At 35.8% G+C, this 18001-nt stretch overlaps 1 protein-coding gene across 1 annotated transcript; it reads right to left on the bottom strand.

Moving 5' to 3' along the window:
• Window positions 1-205: 205 nt before the first annotated feature.
• Window positions 206-5879, bottom strand: LOC113281273 (acetyl-coenzyme A synthetase, chloroplastic/glyoxysomal-like). The gene is made up of 18 exons (XM_026529976.1): window positions 5067-5879; window positions 4820-4966; window positions 4551-4706; window positions 4319-4441; window positions 4053-4221; window positions 3727-3809; window positions 3473-3574; window positions 3310-3398; window positions 3096-3186; window positions 2678-2791; window positions 2176-2252; window positions 2013-2091; window positions 1835-1903; window positions 1574-1749; window positions 1419-1475; window positions 1151-1241; window positions 804-902; window positions 206-686 (listed from the first exon to the last, which is right to left on the bottom strand). The coding sequence occupies exons 1-18, from the start codon at window positions 5535-5537 to the stop codon at window positions 501-503; spliced, it is 2379 nt and encodes a 792-aa protein (XP_026385761.1). The 5' UTR covers window positions 5538-5879; the 3' UTR covers window positions 206-500.
• Window positions 5880-18001: the final 12122 nt, after the last annotated feature.

The following is an 18001-nucleotide window of genomic DNA, read 5'->3' as shown; positions in this document are numbered from 1 at the left end:
TCAATATTTACCAATAATATAGTTAATATACCGCCCTAAAAAGTGAGTATAATGGCAGATTATTTGTGCACACATTTCCTTCAACTGGCACTCTGCAGTAGTAAGGACACTTGAACTGAGAATCTCCTGCCCAAGGTAATATCAAGTACTGGAAACAGGAGGCAAGCAAATAAGAATAATTTTAAGTTTATAACCAAATACAAAATTCAAAACCAGTCCTCCAACGACGGAATTCAATTATTCAATTACTTAATGTAATTTCTTTAAGTTTCATCCTCTGACAATTGTTTAAATAATAATAAGAGCATCATTCTGCGAAAAACTATAGATACAAAAATACAAAAACATAGATTTCCCTTATAAATAAATTACTTGACCTAGCTCATTTGAAAAAATAAAACAACCTTACAGTTTTTCTGAGGTTGGACTGAGTATCAGAGTAAAGATCAAAGAGAGTGCCTATCGATCTGCCTAAAATCAAACTAAGTGTTTCATATTCATTACTGATCACTGAGTGCTATAAGTTGTTCGACTACACATGGATCCGCAAGAGTGCTTGTATCCCCAAGTTCATCCAACTGCCTCGAAGCAATTTTTCTAAGGATCCTTCTCATAATTTTTCCACTTCTTGTTTTTGGGAGTCCAGGTGCCCAATGAATCTTGTCGGGGGCTGCAAATGCACCAATCTGATACAGAGCGTTTAAAATGGGTTACAGTCATCCATGAGCAATCACGAGTATACAACAAAGCAAATCATATTTTAGGACAATGTGCTGATATATCTTTCTTCAACGGAATCATACCTGTTTTCTAACTGCTAGTGTGAGGCTTTTCTTGAGTTCCTCACTGTAAGGGACACCCTCCACTAGTGTGACAAATGCATATATACCCTGTCCTTTGACCTAGCAAATAGCAACAGAAAGTTGATCAGGAGCAATATTTGTGACAAATCGAGGTGCACTTCGAGGCTTTTTCAACTAAGAAGAAGGGCATAGGCCTCAATTTTCAAACACGAACTCTGAAGTCTAGATTGGTAGTGAACAGCACTAGATGCACAACATTTTTACAAATTGTAGGAGGCAAAAACAAAAAAAAAATGTATGTGTGTGTGTGTGTGTGAGAGAGAGAGAGAGAGGGAGAGAGAGAGAACCTCATGTTCAACACCAACTACAGCAGCTTCAGCACATTGGGGGTGTGAGACCAAAGCAGATTCAACTTCTGCTGTACCAATCCGGTGCCCACTGATATATCATCAGCAACAAAACAAACAGAGCAATTATCATAGAGACAGTAATCAAATTACTTTCTCCACACCCTAATTAGACACCTAAGAGTGATCTTCTCCGTAACCCAAATCCTTACTTACGAGGCCTAATACCAAAAAACGCTACAGAAAAAGTCAAAAGCGCAGAATGTACCTGACGTTGATAACATCATCAACTCTTCCAGTGAGCCAGTGATAGCCATCCTTGTCCCTATAAAAGAGGACCAAACAAGTCCGTATAAATTTAAAACTACTCAGATGTTGTGTACGAGACTACCAAAAAGCAGTTCAACCATTTCTCATATTTACCTGCTGCAACCATCACCAGTAAAATAATAGCCTGGGAATGGCTTAAAGTATGTTGTTTCATATCTATCATGATCCCCATAAAGAGTACGAAATGCACCTGGCCATGAGTTTTTCACACAAAGATATCCGCTACACTCACCATCGATCTCAGTTCCCTTCTCATCAACAATTACGGGCTGCAATTTTCATTCCATTATATTACAGTTCGAAGTAAATTTTTATAAAGGGGGGCTAGTTAGTGTGTTAGTAATTGGCACATACCAGAACTCCAAAAAAAGGAAAAGTAGCAGAACCAGGCTTTTGAGGCCAAGCACCGGGTAGGGGTGTAATCTGCATAGAACAGAAAGGATGAAGCATGCACATTAAAATCATGTAGATGAGTTGGTAAGAAGGAAAATGTGAAACACTGACGTATATTGAGCAAAACAAAAAATGGTACCATGAAGCCCCCAGTTTCAGTTTGCCACCAGGTATCTGAGATAGGGCATCTTGAATCTCCAACCACATTGAAGAACCACCTAATAAACAAAGCAATGACTTAAATCCTTCACATTATGAGAACATGATATGTTCCAAATCAGATTACAATTAAAGCTAGATACCTCCAAGCACTTGGGTTAATAGGCTCTCCAACGCTTCCAAGGACTCGCAACGATTTGCGAGAATAGCGAGTAACAAACTGCAAATGCAAAATGTCTGTAATCAGTGAACGATCAACAATATAAACTAAAAAAATATGTAATCTATGTTCTAGATATAAGAAACTCATTAGATGGCAGTTGACAGCCCCATCCCAGTACCCCACCCTAAAATTTTAACGGAATTGGACAATAGATATTATAAAGTGGAATAAGAAAACATCTCTTAGAAGATACACTTAGAGTTAGAGGTAAAAGTAACACGTTCCCAGCAAGAATTTTGAACTAGAGGGAAAATTGAAAGATTACTTTCCAAGCAAGCCGTAATTATGCTTATATCCACCCGTGAAACGTTCACTTAGAGTTGACACTGATATCCACACGTTCCCACCCGTAATTATGCTTATAATTAAAAGATTCACTTAGAGTTGACACTGATATGCATGTAAAAAACAAAAAAACTTGCCTCATCACCATCCCGCATGAGGGACCGCACCAGAGTTGGTGCGGTGTAGAATAACGATACTTTATATTTATCAACGATGTCCCAACAACGGCTAGCGTTAGGATAATTTGGAGCCTGCAGATATACACAAAAATCAGTTAGAACATAGGACCACACCAACATCTGGAACTGTTTCGCTCAACAAATAAATATAGTAATCACAAACAAGTTGAAAGGACTGTAGACTAACAACAATGGTTAGCCAGTATTTGATATATTTACGGCTGAGAAACTGAACAGCACTTTGTACCCCAATACACATGATATGTAACATTGAGTTCTTCCATGTATCTCACTATGGTCAATTAATAATTGAGGACAAAAAACTGTTAACCATTCCTTAATCTGAGTAATGGCAGAAATTTTATAAGCTAGTTACCCCTTCAAAAACTACAACAGTAGCTCCATTTAGCAGAGGACCATAAGTTACATAGCTGTGTCCGGTAATCCAACCACAATCAGCAGTGCACCTGAAATCAGGAGAAGAAGTTTTACTAGCTCTCAATGAATACTTGGAGATACCTCTCCTCAAAGTTCTAATATTAGGTTCTGAAATAAGGAAAATCAACCACTTTTTGTCAATATTTGCATACCAGTATATATCCGATGACTTGTAGTCAAAGGCGTACTTGAAGGTAGTTGCCGTGTATATCATGTAACCCCCAGTTGTATGCAAAACACCCTGCATGTAACAATGTTAGTTTCAAATACAGATGGAAGATTAAGAACTTTCAAATTACCAACCCCTTAGATCACCTTGGGCTTTCCTGTGCTTCCACTGGTATATAACAGGAAAAGTGGGTCTTCAGCGTCGACCCACACCACATCGCATATTGTCGGATATTTCGGGACAGTATCCTGCAAGAAAGCCCATCCTTAAGCGTATGTATGAAGAAGGAAAAACTCCATATATGATCGAACTAGATGCAATTCTACAAGTGTGTTCACTAAATGATATCCCTAAATAGATCTCATAACGTAGATTCTGTTTCACCAATCAACAGACTGACCTGCCACCAGACATCTCTACCTTCAGTCCATTTTGTACATTCCCTTTTCATGGCTGATTCATTTTCGTAATTTAAAACGACACCTGAACATCATAAGAAGAAATCAATCATGTATAAGAAAAATAATCAAAGGGTACATCAGAGACCACAAACAATAACATATGCTTTATACGTTCCATTCAACCATAATAATAGCAAACACGAGTCTAGGACAAACATTTATCTGAAGAATTCAAAAATACCTTAAGAACTAGAAGTGGGATGCCAATAAGCTTTATAAGTTATAGGATTTGAGCAATAAGGACGAATACAATGGCATTATTTACCTACAGAGAAGCCGTTTTTGGCTGAGTCAATAAGTGCAGCATCGACAATATCTTTGAGTTGTATGACCTTAGACCCCCTTCGAACAGCATTGCAAGTTATCACAGCTTTTGGTTTACAATCCACAATTCTTTGGGACAGCGAGTCTGCAGAGAACCCAGCAAATACAACCTAACATAAGAGAAAACAGCTACTCATTAACAAATGAAAGGAAAGATACGAGACTACCCCAAAGAAAATAAGAAAAGGTGAATATGGAGAGTGTTACCGAGTGAATGGCACCAATTCGAGCACAAGCCAGCATTGCTATTGGCAATTCCATGAGCATTGGTAAATAAATGACAACTGCATCTCCCTTACTAACACCAATATCTTTCAAATAATTTGCAAGCTACATAAATAATTAGCAAAACTCAACCATGAATCTAAACCAAAAGAACTAACAAAAAAAAAAAAAAAAAAAAAGAATGGTTTGCTTTAGAAAAGCAATAAATGATTACTTGGCAAACTTTGTGAAGCAACTGAGTGTAGGTTAAACTCCCATCGTGATTCAATTCATTACCCTCCCAGTACATAGCAATTTTATCACCATTCCCTGCATCTATGTTTCGATCTAGTGCATTGTAGCATATGTTGGTCATACCACCTTTAAACCACTGCTCAATTCGCAGGCAACAGACCACCAAATTCAGTATGAGTTTTTATCTATCATTAGTTTTCAAAATTTATTTAAAAAAAAAAAAAACATATTAGTCTACGGTTACTTTACCTCGATCTTGATATCACCTTTCCTGACATCTAGATTCTCAGTGTAGACTTGTTGTTGTGGCCACTTCTTTTCCCAGTAAAATTCAGAAGCAATTTCTGACCAGAATCCAGAAGGATCCAAAATTGACTTTTTATACATCTCCAAATACTAATAACAAACAACAAAGTAAATTCAGGATAAATGTATGAAGCCCTAATATGATTCATCATAGTGATTGAATTTTGATAAATCAGTGAGTTAGTTATACCTGGGCGGGAGAAGAAACGAGGGCTTGACTAGAGAATTCCTGACTAGGGAAAACCAGATCATTCTCTTCAGAAGCAAGAGCTTCCCCGAGAATGACGGCGTTCAAGTGTGGGATTTTTCCAGCACCTGATGGAAGAGTAGACAGAGACTCGACGTGCCGGAGATGATCTGATGACGCGAACTGGTTCTTCCCTGGTGAACCAGCCATATTTACCGGTGGCAATATTTCCTTCCTTCTTCTTCTTCTTCGTTTTGATCCAGAACCAAAAGAGGAGGAAGAAAAAGAAAACGGAATGAATGATTTGGATGAGTTTGAAGAAGAAATAGGAAAGAAACCGGGTAGTTGATGTGGTGGTGATGAGGTGTTATTGTTTATAGATTGGAAAATATTATAGTATTTGGACTTTGAAGATGATGAGAAGATAGAGGAGGAGGATCCATATAAATAACAAGATTGGGCCATGTGACTCATATAGTATAACTTACAGACTGTAGATAAACAGTTAAAAAAAGAAGAAGAAAAAAACGTTTAATAAGTCAATGCCTCAATGTAAGCAATCCAGCTTTGCTGATTATCTTATTGTTCTTTGATTATGAGGATTGAGAACGTGGTGAGAACAACCAAGATTATATGTATATATATTACCAGTTATGTTTTATTGTGATTGTATGTTTTATCAAGAGATGGACGGAAATGAAAATATTCTATAGGAAAGGTGGAGGTGAAAGGATAATTGAGAGAAGCTTCAGACGATTCCACTTTTATAAGATGACGACGAAGAAGATGAAGATTGGTAATCCACTCCTGCTGCTTTTTTTCATTTGGATGGATTAATGTATTGTAAAATCGATGCAGTAACCATTCGGTAATAACAAGGTGTACCCACAGCCACAGTAATAATGTTACACGTTTGGAAGTTAGTCGCTGATGTAGACACCTCGTACTTATATGAAATCATCATTGACACCCTAAATGGTGTGATTCATCTCTCACTCCCCTCCACGTTCAAAGTTACGTTTACCCTCATTTTTATCGTGCGGTGACCGCGGTCGATGCTGTGGTTAAAACCTGTTTATTCCATTTACTTTTGCTTAGAGCAACCGCAGTGGAGCGAGTATAGTCAACGAGCAAAAATCAAAAAAAACTAAAACAAATTGGTTTACTCTGTGGTGCTACGCTACGGTACACGAGTAAAATTTGGTCTAGCGCAACTTAAATGTTCGCCAAATTAGGCTCACTTTAAACTCTCGCCCCACTTTATACTTGTTTAATTTTTTTTTATTCAACCGTAAATATAATCTTCGTCCCACCATCAGGCGCACTTTATACTTACGCCACACCTCAAACGTAAATTATACCTACGCATGGTGACAGACGTAATTTTAAACTACGCTCCACCTAAACCAAACTAAAGACCAAATATGGTTTGGTTTTTGGTTTTAGTCTGGTATTTGATCTTTACTCCGTTCCGCTGTGGTTGATTTCTGGTCCAAGTTTTTGGTTTTGGTCGATGACTGTGATTGCTCTTAGCATTCCTGCTAAATCTAATTTAAGAAACAAATCTAAGACTTGTGAGGCTCAGCTAACTAGATACTTAGGTCATGTTTGGCAGGTTGGGTTATTCTTTAAATAATCATATAATGTGTTTGTGTGGATTTTTTATTCTATCTTAGGATAAGCGTATATCTACCTAAATTTTATGAGGTTAAAAAGGTGGAGTTTTGGAGTTTCATATAAAATTTAGAATATCTTAATCTTTTTCTAGATTTAACAGTTACATTTCTTAAATTTGATAACTAACTGATTTATTTTAAAATTTCTTATACTTAAAACCATGAAAAAATATGTGTTGTTTTTTCTTTAGTTTTTAGCTAATTAATTTGGTTGGGATATCACGTCTTTAACAACACACGTACTATGTACACTAACTCATATTAAAGAACAAATATCATTCAAAATAACCAATATCATGAATATCTCGGATAGATCAAAGAAAATCAAAAGCAGGACAACTTATTCCAAGTCCATTCATATTAAATATGGATTCTTATTTAAATGTACCCGGATCTTTTAAGATCTTATGCCAACTTTAGGCAACAAAATATGGTATTATGTTTGTAAGGTAATTATGTGCGTTAAATACACTCAGAATCTTGAATCTGTGCAAATATCTGCGGCCGAAGTTTTTGAAAAGCAAAATTAGTGATCTCAAAGTTCACTATCGGGTTTTTTGGTTGATCGGAAATTATGGTTTGGTCCAATTTTAAGTGCTCCCAAGTCTGCTTAGCTCACCGACATTTAGGGATTTCTAGTTGGTCATTTGATTTATCTATGCTTACAAGACAATCTAAATTTATGTTTGGTGAGTCACCCAGCGGCCAGGATACATCTGTTTTACTCAACTAGTGGTTATGATCTCCCCTTCCCCTCCAGTTCAATCTAAATTTAGTTGATCAAGTGGCTATGGCCGTTGTGTGTCCCATTTCATCCCGACTTAAATTTGTATATCAATAATGAATGTTAGGAATCCATCATTATTGTGGACCACAAATCCTAGGAATGATTAAAGAATCCCCGTTCACTTGTAACGCCCAAGTAAAATTCCAATCTATTATGTCCGATTCAATCTTTCCATTATCTTTTTAGCGGCAAGAAATTCTAAACCGAATACCTCCAATTTGGTATCCATTGATTCATTGTTTTCATTCAGTTACCAGCATAGCTGGAAATTCCCCGTCAATCAATTTTTCAATTTCTAATTCAGTAAGGGTTTAAGGTTTCCACTCTTTATGATATTTCCATTCAGGTTGACTTATTTTTGAAATTTACACCATAGGAAACGCTCGTCATGGCTTTAATTATCTTTAATTCAAAAATTCATTTACCAAATATCTTTGCATGTTGTTACATGCTAATGTTCCATATCATACTGTTTTGATCAATCATAATATGTGATATGTTATTTTTTTTTAATGCTCGTAGATACCCAAACAAAGAGCGAAATGGCATCACATGTGACCTTCAAAATCCAAAAGGTTGGATCCTCAGTCACAAAGGACACACTCAAGAGATTATGATCGCTTAACGTTCGTGTTACCAGGAAATGGGAAGAGTTGTACTTCATGTCGACCAACAACCTTACTAGCGTCGATATGGTTATTGTTGACGAGCAGGTAACAATCCAGATTGTTTCACACACCTAAATTTAGATACATCAAGATCAAATTGTGATGTACTAACACGTTGATTGGTACAGGGAGAAAAGTTACATGACGGTATACCCGAAAATCTCATTTAAAAGTTTGATAAGCAAATTCGAGCGGAGGGTATGTACTCTATAGAGAAACCGCACTTAACCGCTGCTAAACCAAGAATCATTATCGTTCGTGTTATAAGAAAATGGGAAGGTTTTGACTTCATGTCGACCAACGATGTTACCAGCGTTGATATGGTTATTGTTGATGAGAAGGCAATAATCCAGACTGTTTCACCTAAATTTAAATACATCAAGAAAAAATTGTGATGTAATAAGACGTTTTATTGGTACAAGGAGAACAATTACATGACGTCATACCCAAAAATCTCATTTGGAAGTTTGATAAGCAAGTTCGATAGGGGGTCTGTACTCTATGGAGAAACCGCACTTGACCGCTGCTAAACCCAAGTTCCGGCCCGCGCAAGGAACGCGACTGTAACTTGATCAGTGTGAGATTGGTTAGGGCTCAACTACATTCCAGTCCGAAGTTAACTTGGAGTAGGCTAGTGTCTGTAGCGGCTTAATAGGTGTGGTGTTCAAATCTGGACTAGGTCTCGGGGTTTTTCTGCATTTGTGGTTTCCTCATTAACAAAATTTTTGGTGTCTGTGTTATTTCTTTTTTGCATTATATTTGGTTATATAATTGAAATATCACAGGTTGTGCGTAAGTTCAATCAATTGTGAATCCAACCTTTGGTTGTTGATTAAATTGATTGACCCTTGGATATTGGTTTTCGATACTGTCCAAGTTATTTATTATATTCAATCGGGCTCGTAAATTCCTATTTGTTTGATTGCGAATTGAATTGAGAAATTGAAATATAACTCTTTGATATACTTTTCTTAAGATTGAGTCTGACTGTCTAGTTGATTCTCTTGAAAGTATATTGGAGTTTGTCCATATAGATTTCTAAGCGAAATATTGGGTGTGGTTGTTAGATCCCCGCTTTTTCAATTGGTATCAGAGCAGGCAAACACTATAAACCTAATAAGTTTGTGTTTGAATGATCTTTAAAGTCTGTCCCTATGGGAAATTTCTTTGGAAAACTTGCTCTAGGCATCTGTAACGCACGCCAGAATTCCTTAAAGATTGTTCAGACCTTATTATTTATTAGACCTCTGGTCTTTCATGATAATATCGCTCCATCTAAGACTTTGTGAAAAGGCGAGGGTACCCAAATATACCTCAAGCTAAAACTTTTCCTACCTATAAGTCCTTTCTCTGAAAGTCATTGTCTATGGACTGAGTGGAGATAATACAACTAATCGGTTCACACTTCGTGTGATCGTCTATGGATACGAGATCGAGACAATACAACAACGAAGTATGTTTACTTGATACAAAGGTTCGGACTTAACCAAACACAATATGATTGCTTATCAAGTAAATAAGAATTAACGTTTGTGTAATTTACTTTAATTATAATAAAACAATTATAATGCGGAAATATAAAGTGAATGATACATCAAGGTTTTGTTAACGAGGAAACCGCAAATGCAGAGAAACCTCGGGACCTTGTCCAGAATTGAATACTCTCAGGATTAAGCCGCTACACAAAATTACACCAACTTCGTATAGTTGAGACCAAGCAACTAAACCTATAGTTCACCTAGTTCCATCTGTATTCCCACGCCTCCAACTTATAAATAAGTCACGTACTTGGAACAATTCCTTTGGATCGTATTCCAAACAGTAAAGGAACAACAAATTTGTTTGGTATCAACTCTATTCAACCAAGTGATATGAGTCGGACAAAGGCTCTTCTGTTTATCTTAACATAAACTCCTTCTTCAGGTTCTTAGATATATCTTATGTTCAATTACCAAAGGTAATCGTTAAGATTTTGCAATCAATACTTTTAATCACAAAGAATTGTATTGATGCCGATATACACAACTAATCAATCCAATCTACCACAAGGATAAACCGATTATAGTTGGATTCTCTTATACCGAAACAAGTATTGTGCACACCAAAGATTATAAACCCAAGTCAGAAATCTTCAATCTCTTCTTTGTCTTCAAAACTTCTTAGATCTTCAATAAACACTTGCACACAACAACTTGAATCTCTTGCGATCAATCACGCACAGAAGGGAGTCTGTTAACAATGGATTATCACAAGATCGTCTTTAGCACTAACAACAGTCTAAAGATCCTTGTCGAAACTTCGATCTAGTTTGAGTGAATCTTATATCAGAAGAGAAGATTCTCAAGCATAAACAAACTAGGTGCAACCAAAGTTCAACCACCGTTAGTCAATCAAATCAACCGAAAACACAAGATAAACCGCAATTATCTAGTTTCCTACCAACGGTACTCGTAGAGCTTCTCAATCCCAAATAAGACTTTAAACTGAGAGGCCGTAAGAGATTTAGCCTAATTAGGTTACTCTCCTCTCCGAATAGGCGGCTACACCAGTAACAACACAACCGAGGAAGTTTGCTGTCACGAAGGATTAGTTTGCTAGAAATGCAAACTTCAAGTATTTATAGACAAGGAAGTTTGGACACCAAGGAATTTTCAAAACCAAAAATATTCTCAAAGATATTCTATACATTCCAAATTTGGTTTTCATAATTCTTGGAAATGCTCTGTCCAAAATAATGACCGAAAATCTCCTTGGAAAATCTCTAACTAGTAAATGCGCATTACTAATTCTTATTTTCCATATATAAAATTAACAACCTTAATAAAAGATTCTTAACTTATTTAATTTGATCCCGGGATTTTCTTCCTCTAGCTATTAAGGAATAACTTTGAGCAATAAAAGATAAACAATACTGCATGTGTTCAAAGTGTGTCGACATCCTTACTTTGTAAGTCCTCTTTCATACTTACACCCTTGAAACCGATTTGCCACACTTCCAAACAAGTTTAGAATTGGTTCATCTGACTTTCAAGAACTATGTGATTGATTAAGAAACACTCAATCACAAATCATGGGTTTAACGGTTCTACCAAAACAAGTTTCGGTTCTACCTCCATGTGAGTATTGTGCATAGTCACACTAGATTTCCAAAATTCGGTTGACTAGGTACTAGGATCGGTTCCCCACATATATATGGTATCTAACTTATATGTGTTGCACATGTCCATAGGATCGGTTCCCCTTTACCTAAAAAAGTGTTGCACATGGTCATAGGATAGGTTCCCCTTTCTGCTATAAACCTTGTTGCACCCCATACAAGGATCGATTCCCCTTTGTGATGTACTGCACCTCTCCATAGGATCGGTTCCCTTTTACCCAGATTTGGTCCAGTCAATCACAAACTCGATCATACCTCACAAGTGATTACTTAAGATCGGTTTCACTAATAAAAGTCATACCAATACATAATTCAGGCCTTTGTGAATAGTTCTACCAAGAACACAAACAAGTCGGGAGCGGTTATACTAAATCACACATATGGGATGTTCAGAAGATATGCGATGATTAACAATCCCAATAACGCCTGGCGATTTCCTTTTCGATTCATAACAAGTTTATGAACTTACTTCCTTAAAACACATGTAAAAACATTGTTTCCTAGGATGAACTCCTCACCTCATACCCATACATAACCAAAATAGCATTTAAACGATTATGTCAATGTCTTATCTACAAAGTTTAATGGTTAAGCAATAAACTTCATATTGTATTCCTTAATACTATGTCTATCTAGAGTTGAAACATGCTTCGCAGTTTTGTTTTCAATATGCACGACTTGAAAGATACGTTAGGGAATGAAACAGTTCAAGTCAAATATCACTAACCTCGAGTGGAAGGATGATGTTGTCGTTGTAGCTTCTTACTTCTTCACTTCTTCAAGTCTTCGCAATACTTGTAATGTCTCATATCCTAATACTTTCAAGCTAACCTATACGAAGTTGACTCTAGTACATAATCAAACGACTCTTAAATAAGTTTTGATTCACTAAAATATGACAACCAAACTTGACATACCAACGCTTGGTGGATTCAACCGAGTTATGCTCTATCAGTCTCCCCCTTTGTCAATTTTAGTGACAAAACTCTTACCATAATATGGATAAACAAATTACAAGAATTCATTAAACATACGCTTGATTCCCGAATTCAACAGCCCAATAACCTGCATTCATTCAATCCTTAAAATGTCGTTGTTGACATTATAATAACAAATATAATGCTCCCCCTAAAGGTGATATAGGTAGATTTCATCAATCCGCACGTCTTTGTTATACCAATCAAAATGGTATGCTACTCCCCCTTAGTCTATGCTTTCACTCTTTGGTTAGATAAACGTTTAAGCACAATTGTTCTTTTCCTTAGTAATACCAATCAATATAAAATCAATACCAGTATCACTTGTTTACTCCATATATTTCTCCCCCTTTTTTGTCACAAAATGACAAAGAAACAAAAAAATAAATGACAACACGAAAAGAATCTTACAAATCTCCAAAATAGACTTGCATACCTATAGAGTTAAGCACGAGGGTTCCACACACCATTTTTGATAACCAATATCAAAACCGAAACTACAAAGTAATTTGTTTTGATATGTTACCACGGAAATAATTTCCCGAAGCAATTTTCCCAATTTAGTTTAGCAAACCAAAAATCAACTAAGCAACTTAGTCCCTTTGCTAAACCGATTGTACAAATACAACCGCTTCATACGATAAGACCAAAATAAAGATAACTCTATTTTTCTCTTTAGGTTCTAATTATCCATATAACTTAGACCTTTGAATTTTAAACAAGCCAAATACTAGGTTAGTTAACTAGCATTTCTTGTTAAGGAATTCGATTAGACTTGAATAACCGAAACCTCCACTTTGATAAGTCTAACTAAGGTAAACTTAGTTTCTCTTATCAGGAATCGAATTGGACTAAACAACTCATCCCGTAAACCTTTTCTTTTGTTAAGCCATAAATAATTCATACAAACCAAATAAATCAACTTGCAAAATTATTCACCTCAATCGGAAGTAATTGAATCAACATAAGCATTAAAACACCGCAATTGCACCGAAATTTTGTAAGCCTAAACAACTGATACCACACAATAAAGCAAGATAACAATTTTTTTTCTTAACCGGAACCAATTAAATCACACACATGTCCACACACACATCATGGAATAAACATCAACTGTACCGAAATGTTGTTAAGAAAAAGCAAAATATATATGAAATACAAATCAGGCTTTTCTTAAACAGGAAAACAATTAACTAACAATATTGTTACCTCAAATTTCGCATCCACTTCTCCAATATGTTTGCATTCTTCTTCCAGGGAGAATTGATATCGAAATATCCTTATGTTGTCATCCTTATGCAAAACAAAAGAATAACAACAACCCTCAACCTGTACTAGAGAAAGGTTGAAAATCGGTTTTAACAATTGCAAGCAAAAGTTAAAAACCGTTGAAACACATATGCTTTTATGATAAACAAAAACCGATTCAACATACTGTGACTTTTTCACATATTGTTTCTACCAATATGGGCTAGAACTTAATCCTGCTAAATCAAAAAGTCACCCAAACCATAAAGGTTCACAATATTATGAGGTCGAATATCTAGGTAATAAAACCGAAATCAAACATACCATAAACATCCATAGCAATAATAAAGCATTCAAGCACAGGCTATGTAAATCAAAAACCATCACAAGAAAAATTATAAATCAAATAATTTTATTCATAATAGTTTTATTTATAATAGACCTGATACAATCATTGAAAGAAATCAAAAATTGATGTCTATTTTTCTAGATTAAGTATTACAGCAAATAACTTAATCTCTAGTGGTGCTCTTGTTGTTCACTGAGGTTTCTTCAGTGTTCAAACTTTTAAAGCATGTCTCAAGAGACTTGTCATCAACCACTTCCTGTTTTTCAAGTTCTTCAATTAGAACCTTAAGTTCAGCAAGAACTCCTTTTGTTTGTATAACTCTTTCTTTGAGCCAGTCATGATGCTGAACAGCCATACATAGATTGGATCTCTGTTCACCAGTTAAATCTTCTTCACTTCCTGAAAGCATTGTATCACAGGGTTGTGATATCGTAAGAGCATAATCGCACCTATTTATAATCCCTTGGTTTCCCTTTTTCAAGGTAACAGCTCGGAATAGGAAAGTTTTTCTACACAAGAATCGAAACAAAGACCTAGCCTAAAATTTACAAGGCTACTACCGAAAGTTCTGAGAGGTCATAGAGTTAAGGTTAACTCCCCTTTTGTTTTTCTAGAGTTTAGAAAATTATCAAAAGATGCTTTCACATTGATATCACTGGATATCTCTAGATCCTTTTTGAGTCTAAGCACTAGACTTTCATAGTCGTCTTTGTCTAAGATTAAAACAAGATTGTTTTCCTTAGAATCTGTTTTAGATAATTTTCTTTTGGATACCTTCTCAGATTTTGGTATCAATTTGCAGATAGATTTTTAATGAAGGTTCTTCATTTCTTGTGCCATAGCATCATTCCATCTTGTAACATCAGATCTCATATGCCCTTTGATAAAGGTATCACCTCTTCTATTATTTTTCCTTTTGGAAAAGTTTCTTTTAGGATATGTTTTTGAATTTTTGTAAAAATTCGTTTGTCTCACAGGACATTGATGATCTGAGAGGTTTTTGGAGATGACACTATTCAATTCTCTAGATACAAAAGATAGGGCGTTTTGTATCTTTCGGATTTTACAATCTCGTTGCATATAACCTTTATCTATACAACAATAGCAATGCTTATTGAAAGGAACAAAGCTTATAGTCTTACCTTTATGAGATGTTCGGCTACTATGTTGGTCCTTGGTTGGAGTCTTCTTCTGACTACTTCCGGAGATGGTTTCTATTGGAATCTCAATTGAGCACTTGGGTATCGCAGGCGTACAAGCTTGTTCAGGTGGATTTTCTGGGGTGACTGAGCTAACAGCTTTTACGAATTTTAGTTCCTTGTTGATTTGCAGCACATCGATACAATCATATCCTAGTCCACGTTTGTCCCCATGACTTCTTCCCGCATCCAACAAGGAAGATAAACTGATTGTGCTATCATCGAGTCTTTTTAGCCTTACAGCTTCCTCTTCTAAGACCTTGATTCTTTCAAGAGCTTCAGCAAGTTGATCCTCAAGAGGATTTTTTGTGAGGAAATTCGACTCATGTTGTTCGTTACTCGATGATTGTTGAGAGTTTAACTTTGCTTCTAACTCAACAAGTTTCTTGTTCAACAAGTAATGTTTTCTGTTGAGATTCTCAAACTCAAGAGTTTTTGAGTGTAGAATTTCTTTGTAGTCTTTAAGTAGATATCTGGAATTTTGATATCCATAGAAGAAGCCTGAAAATATTTTTCTTAGTTTCCTATTTTCTCTACTAAGAGGAGCAAGAAGTCCAATTACATCTGAGGAAGACAGTTTTCTTGTGGAGACTGCTCCAAGTGCTGTAGAAAATTCAGATAAATCATCTTCAACATCTTGATCAATTTCTGAGTCACCATCTTCAGAAATCTCATCAAGTTTCTTTTGTAGGAAAGTTTTCCAATCACCAGAGTCTACATTATAGGGGTCAACCTGTTCAGCAGATTCACTGAAGATGTTAATCTTCAAGTGCAGATTTTTCATCTTGACTTACGTTAACTGAATCACTTATTAGATTCATTCTTATAAGTTGGATCGCACTAAACACAAATTGTTAGATCTTTTTGTGTTTGCCTGCTCTGATACCAATTGAAAAGGCGAGGGTACCCAAATGTACCTCAAGATAAAACTTTTCCTACCTATAAGTCCTTTCTCCGAAAGTGATTGTCTATTGACTGAGTCGAGACAATACTACTAATCGGTTCACACTTCGTGTGATCGTCTATGGATACAAGATCGAGATAATACAACAACGAAGTATGTTTACTTGATACAAAGGTTTGAACTTAACCAAACACAATAAGATTGCTTATCAAGTAAATAAGAATTAAGGTTTGTGTAATTTACTTTAATTATGATAAACCAATTATAATGCGGAAATATAAAGTAAATGACACAGCAAGATTTTGTTAACGAGGAAACCGCAAATGCAGGAAAACCCCAGGACCTTGTCCAGAATTGAATACTCTCAGGATTAAGCCGCTACACAAAATTACACCAACTTCGTATAGTTGAGACCAAACAACTAAACCTATAGTTCACCTAGTTCCGTCTTTATTCCCACTCCTCCAACTTATAAATAAGTCACGTACTTGGAAAAATTCCTTTGGTTCGTATTCCAAACAGTAAAGGAAAAACAAATCTGTTTGGTATCAACTCTATTCAACCAAGTGATATGAGTCGGACAAAAAGGCTCTTCTGTTTATCTTAACATAATTAAACTCCTTCGCCAGGTTCTTAGATCTATCTTATGTTCAATTACCAAAGGTAATCGTTAAGATTTTGCAATCAATACTTTTAATCACAAATAATTGTATTGATGCCGATCTACACAATTAATCAATCCAATATACCACAAGGATAAACCGATTATAGTTGGATCCTCTTATACCGAAACAAGTATTGTACACACCAAAGATTATAAACCCAAGTCAGAAATCTTCAATCTCTTCTTTGTCTTCAAATATTCTTAGATCTTCAATAAACACCTGCACACAACAACTTGAATCTCTTGTGATCAATCACACACAGAAGGGAGTCTATTAACAATGGATTATTACAAGATCATCTTTAGCACTAACAACAGTCTAAAGATCCCTGTCGAAACTTCGATCTAGTTTGAGTGAATCTTATATCAGAAGAGAATATTCTCAAGCATAAACAAACTAGGTGCAACCAAAGTTCAACCACCGTTAGTCAATCAAATCAACCGAAAACACAAGATAAACCGCAATTATCTAGTTTCCTACCAACGGTACTCGTAGAGCTTCTCAATCCAAAATAAGACTTTAAACTGAGAGGCCTTAAGAGATTTCGCCTAATTAGGTTACTCTCCTCTCCGAATAGGCGGATACACCAGTAACAACACAACCGAGGAAGTTTGCTGTCACGAAGGATTAGTTTGCTAGAAATGCAAACTTCAAGTATTTATAGACAAGGAAGTTTGGAAACCAAGGAATTTCCAAAACCAAAAATATTCTCAAAGATATTCTATACATTCCAAATTTGGTTTTCATAATTCTTGGAAATGCTCTGTCCAAAATAATGACCGAAAATCTCCTTGGAAAATCTCTAACTAGTAAATGCGCATTACTAATTCTTATTTTCCATATATAAAATTAACAACCTTAATAAAAGATTCTTAACTTATTTAATTTTGATCCCGGGATTTTCTTCCTCTAGCTATTAAGGAATAACTTTGAGCAATAAAAGATAAACAATACTGCATGTGTTCAAAGTGTGTCGACATCCTTACTTTGTAAGTCCTCTTTCATACTTACACCCTTGAAACCGATTTGCCACACTTCCAAACAAGTTTAGAATTGGTTCATCTGACTTTCAAGAACTATGTGATTGATTAAGAAACACTCAATCACAAATCATGGGTTTAACGGTTCTACCAAAACAAGTTTCGGTTCTACCTCCATGTGAGTATTGTGCATAGTCACACTAGATTTCCAAAATTCGGTTGACTAGGTACTAGGATCGGTTCCCCACATATATATGGTATCTAACTTATATGTGTTGCACATGTCCATAGGATCCGTTCCCCTTTACCTAAAAAAGTGTTGCACATG

This window comes from Papaver somniferum, chromosome 5, assembly GCF_003573695.1.
Source record: "Papaver somniferum cultivar HN1 chromosome 5, ASM357369v1, whole genome shotgun sequence".
NCBI lineage: Eukaryota > Viridiplantae > Streptophyta > Magnoliopsida > Ranunculales > Papaveraceae > Papaver > Papaver somniferum.
This window is presented reverse-complemented; position numbering and strand designations above follow the sequence as displayed.